The 5,681-nt window shown below is 32.8% G+C and overlaps 1 protein-coding gene across 1 annotated transcript; it reads right to left on the bottom strand.

The window, feature by feature from the left end:
* Positions 1 to 4,734: 4,734 nt before the first annotated feature.
* Positions 4,735 to 5,681, bottom strand: LOC129878715 (transcription repressor OFP13-like). Its single transcript, XM_055953478.1, has one exon. The coding sequence runs from the start codon at positions 5,500 to 5,502 to the stop codon at positions 4,765 to 4,767; it is 738 nt and encodes a 245-aa protein (XP_055809453.1). The 5' UTR covers positions 5,503 to 5,681; the 3' UTR covers positions 4,735 to 4,764.

The raw sequence follows: 5,681 nt of genomic DNA on the forward strand, positions 1-5,681 counted from the left end.
TCAGCATGTCTACCATATTAATTTTTTGAGTTTATAGCAGGGAGAATTTTGATTTATGCTGAATGGGACTCAAATGTCTTGTTTTTAATCGATTTTGAGTTTCTACAGTGAGTAAGAACGGAGTTATCCACCTGGGAGTGCACCTCTGACTGGCCTTGATCTTCTCTGAGTAATGGATCTGATCACAAAGAAGATTTAAGTCACTATGTTGTAGAGTTTAGGATATGATTAAGATACGATATAGATGTAGGCGGTGTTCTGTTTATAGGATGTTTAGATTTAGGCATGAGTAACTAGAATAAGGATTGAAGCTTTAGTGTATTTAAGCCTATACATTGTTGATTTATGTGAAAATGAATTCTCATTAGGTAGTCCTGTTGAAACAATGTCCATTTCTTGACTGCATTGATGTTTGGCTTTACTCATAGGAATATCTAAAGCATAAATGAAAAGAAAGAGTGCAAATATGGTGACATATTGCAGACATTTTGCGAAGGCATAATACATAAACAAACACTCAAAACTTGGTCTCAACTGGCAAGTAAGCACTCCAACTTTGAGAGTGCATGTTTAGACACCTCAACTCGTCTCCAATATGTCAGTTGAACACTCCCAACTTACAAAACGATCACCTAGGTACCTCCAAAATTTATGTATCACGTCAGTGTCAGGCATCCATGTGACACATTAGGGACAAGTTAGAGTATGTAGTTGTCAGATGAGAGCAAGTTGAGGTGTTTAGATGTGCACTCTCAAAGCTAGAGTGCTTACTTTCCAACTAAGGCCAACTCGACTCCGTGAAACCTTGTTTGAGCAAGAGGAATGGACAACAGATAAAGAGTTGTAGCTAGGTCCTATATAAATTTGAATAAGAGCTTCCCAGTCACGTGGAAGGTCTTCAGGGAGCCAAAAAGTGATTATAGGCAGGAATGTTATCCTAGAAATGTTGTGTTTAACCTTATTTGTTCATATAAATGTGTAATGGCAGGTTGAGAAGTCATCACATAACTGTTTAGGTGACACCCTGCACCCCTCTCTCTCTCTCTCCCTCTCTTATAATGGTGGTGTCCCGTGTCCTGTTCAGCTCACGTGCACCTCGACTATTCCACTAGGTACATGCTACTTCCTGTCTGACTCTCTCTGCGGAAATCAAACCTAATGTCTTTTATCACTAGTGGACATCCTGCACTTCTCATGCTCTTCTTGTTAGAAGCCAGTTGTGCTTATATAGGGGGAAACTAATAGTTTCCCCATCAGGTTTCAATGATGTATTTGTCAAATAATGATAATAGGGAACAAAACAATGTCATTGCAATAATGAAGTAGAACTTGTCAAGTAATTGAAGCACTTGCTGACAATAATTGTCATTTTGAATACGAGACCTTTGGTTAAGAATGGAGGGTACTTACCATTCCATCATTATAGTGTCAAGGTCAGAGATTTGACTTTCAGTCATGACTTTTTTTTTTTCTGTTTCCAATCCTGCCTCCGCCTCTGTGTTGTATAATGCATGTTTCCACTAACAACACAACTTGAGTACAAACATTTTTCTCCAACAAACTTGTGATTACAATTTTGGAATTCTATTATTGGAGTTATTGTTTGGATGTGTTTTCTTTTGGCTCCAACAGGAAATATTGGACTTACCCCTTGGCCATTTTGTGTCAGTTCCATGGGCTCATTCTGCCTGTTATTCAACTTCCAGGCATGTGAGGATGAGTACAATTATTTTATAATGTCAATAAAAGACAAAATTAGAACTCATTTTTGTCTGGGGCGAGCGCGAACCAAAGCGGATTCAGGATTTGAACTTTATAGATGAAATCGTTTAATTTTTAATCAGAAGTTTCGAGTTTGACCACTGATAATGGAATAATTTTTGATAAGGAGAGTTTTCCATGCGCGGTACGAGCTTGAACTAGTCGAGACAGTAAATATCAAATATCAGATGCTTAAATGAAAAAAAGTATTTTTTTTTATTTAAGATGGTTGGTGCCTTTATAAATATGGAAAATCTTCATGTTTCATATTTGATACAATGTAATATTATCTCATCATTCACAAAAGACACCATATTTTTTTTCATATACAAATTTTAGCTCATTTAGATCTCAAGTTTTCCACTTGTGGAATTTCACTGGGTACGTTGTTGTTGTTAGATCTCAAGTCTCAAGTAAAACATGCATGCATTATATCAAGTCTCAAGTAAAACATGCATACATTATATCATACTTTAAAAGACAAGGGTCCAAATAATGTCACTTATGGGTGTGGCCCATCTGTCCAAAAATTGCATAAGCATTATAGGAGATAGATCAGGGTTTAAATTTCAGTAAAGAAGAAAAAAAGTTAGGTGATTTTTTTTTATTTATATAAATCTTAATAAGTAGGGGACGAACTAGGTGGTCCAAGGGTCGGAAAATTATATTACATATACGAAGGTAAAAATATTTGTTATCAAGGAGGGGGGGGAGTCGAGGGTTCATTTGAATCTCCTTTGCTGAAAAATGTATTGTATAAACAAGTTTTTTTTTTAATTATGTATTGATAATAAATGTCGAATCTCCTTGACTTCTTGGTGTGCTTCTCTCTTTATTGTTCTCTAACTGAAAATTCCGACTCTACTTTATCGTTATTTCTTATGTATATATAGTAAAGCTTAAATTTCCTCGCTTTTTTATACGTTTACTTCTTCATATTTTGAATTTCTTTAAAAAAATTCTGGTTCCACATGTGGATAGAGTCATCCAAACTTGTGCCATCTAAAGGTAATGAACAAGTACTCATTAATAATTGAAGTATTTATGAACTAACTGTTATAAAACAAAAAGTCCAAACAATGGTGGGGAGGGTACTTTAGGCAGACATTATGTTAGATGATTGATAGTAATATTGTGGAGGGTGCAAGATGGCCCTATATTTTTGTCATTCCAGGCTGTTCCTCTTATTTATTTTTTTAAAAATATAAAAATATTGTTTTCAGCACAAATTTTTATTTTATTTTAAAAAACTATTTTAAACTGAATTTGTACAAACAATTGTACTCTTTTTCACACCACATGATCATGTCATGAACTTCTTAACTTCTACCACATGATCATGTGATCATTTCTTATTACTTTTTTTATAATCATATATAAAAAGAAAATTATAATTACTACGGAATAATTTTTCGGCGAACGAAATTAATGTACAAAAAATACATGCCCCATATTTGACTTTTTTTTTTCAATTCCCTTGTCAAAAATTTTGATTTTGTCTATACTTGCTATCGCCTATTAACACAATTATCAAGTAGATGTTTTCAATAATACTTAGATAGATGAAAAGAAATTATACAATATCCCAATTTTCATAATTTTCACTTTACTTATATTAAATCAATTTTTTAGGTATGGAACGCCTTGTTCTTCATGTCAAAAAGAAATCAAAATTAACAATAATGAAAGTACATAGTAATATAGTATCTAATAAAGCTAAAATCTTTCACATCAGATGAATAAAAAAAAGTAGGCATGCAGTCTGGTTACTAAGTTTCCATTATGCGGAGCAATCAATGAATTCCGGCTAAATAGAAATCTATGTGATCAAACTTTCCTGTAATACGGAGTTATAATTTTCATTAAAGGATTGAGAATATAAAAGGATAGCTACATGAATGAACCAAAAAAATTTAATATTTTTATATATAAATAAATAAATAAATTTAACCTTTTATACATTTTTTTTTGGATGAACCTCATTGCATTACCGGAGCTCCACCCCTGGCTATACACGTGATCCAAAAAAGAGTCAGAATATACGAGTCTATTATACACGATCTTAACCTGCAGATATGCATTTATGACCCTTTTTTGATGAGTGCTAGCCATTTTTGTTGTTTCTATTGAAAAGGATAAGTGCAATTGTCTTATTCAAACAAGAAGGTGACATCAAAACTTTACATTTTCAGTAATCATATCAAATCAATATTTTTTTTTAATGGAATAATATAGGGTATGAAAAAACACCTATTGTAACCTCATTTATTCCAAGTTATGACTTTTCAAGTGTGTTCTTGAATAGATTTGTTTCATTTTACTTGTTTTGGTGGTAGTGGTAAGAGATGAGTAGTATTATTAATATTTGAAAAAGTAAACAAATAAATATATCACTAAAATGACAAATAGTAACTTTTTATTTTAATTTATACATAACATTTTTATTTTCATTTTATTTATCATCTATATGTACATATTTAGTGATAAAATTTATCGAAGCGATGTCCCGTGACATCGCTTGAGTCAAGGTATATCTGCCCCGGTAGGTTGACATAAGACAAGAAAAAATTAATAACCCTTGCATTTGTAATGATATACACAAAATGTGATCACCCAGCAGTGTAATGTGATAGTTTTGATCCTTCTGTTCTTACTAAGATGCCTCGAATTTCAATCTCAGGGAGTGAAAAAATCATTTGATAGAAAGTGAGTCAACTAGATGTGAATCTGAATTACTTGAGCCAATAGACTTGGATGAATAATTATGAAAGATGTACCTAGATAGTAGATGGTATGTTGCTAATCAAGATGGAGTTGGAGTCGTCTTTCTTACTTGTGAAGGAGGTTGGATTCTGATTGAGAAGCCGTATTGAACCAATCCAATCGACAATTTCTGACAAGTCTTCTTCAATCATAAGAACAAATAATAGAACTAGAACTAGAAGAAAACTTTCTTTCGCTATGAATAATCAATAATATTTTTAAAAATATTTACACTATATTCTAAGGGACATTCGCATTTTCTTGCTCCTCGGTGTCCTTATGTCCTAAAGAAGACAGAGGAGACGAGGGGCAAGAAAAAGAAGAAGAAACAACAGAAGAATAAGAAGTAATTGAATTATCCGAATTAGTACTTGGAGTAGTAGGGATAACAAGTTCCATAAGCAGATCGACAAAAGCACCTAAAATAAAACCATGATTCACTTCCCCATTTAATTTCAAATACCATGCTAATAATTCTTGCAAATTATCCCAATCTTTAATCCCTTGACTCTCCACCATTTCCTTCATTGATTTCTTGAAATCCAAATAAGGATCTTTTGATTCCATAGCCAAAATTACACTTTCTTTGAATGGCAAATCATTTTCTTGATTTTCCTCTTGTGGTTCTTGATTTTTTTTGCATAGTAGTACTTTTGGTTCTTGATGAAAAATTGAACTTGTAGCCACTTGTTCAAAAAATAGCCTTTCTGATCTAGCCCCTTTTATGATTTCTTCATGGGATTCTATTGAAATGATATTGCTAGTTGATGATTGATCTGATGATGAATTTGTGAAAGAAGATTGTGGGGTTTCAATTCCATCAAAAGGGTCAAAGAAAACTGAATTTATAGTCTTGAAAATGTTGTCATCAGCTCTAAAAGATAGAGTCTTGGAATGTGTACAAGATGGCCATTGCCAAGTGGCTAGCCCTATTTCTTTTTTCTTGAAAATAGAAGAGATCTTCAATTTTTTGGCCATATTTGTAAAAGTTTTGAACTTGGGATTTTTTTTGATTTTGGGATTATGTTTTTCTAAGTTCTTGTTGAATATAGAGTTTTAATGGAGTTTTTTTTTTCGGATATGAAAACTTGTGACTATTCGAGTATATAATGTAGAGAAGAGAGAGGAAGGTGGAAAGGAAATGGGAGTAGTAGGAC

Source organism: Solanum dulcamara, chromosome 2 (genome assembly GCF_947179165.1).
Source record: "Solanum dulcamara chromosome 2, daSolDulc1.2, whole genome shotgun sequence".
Classification (NCBI taxonomy): Eukaryota; Viridiplantae; Streptophyta; class Magnoliopsida; order Solanales; family Solanaceae; genus Solanum; species Solanum dulcamara.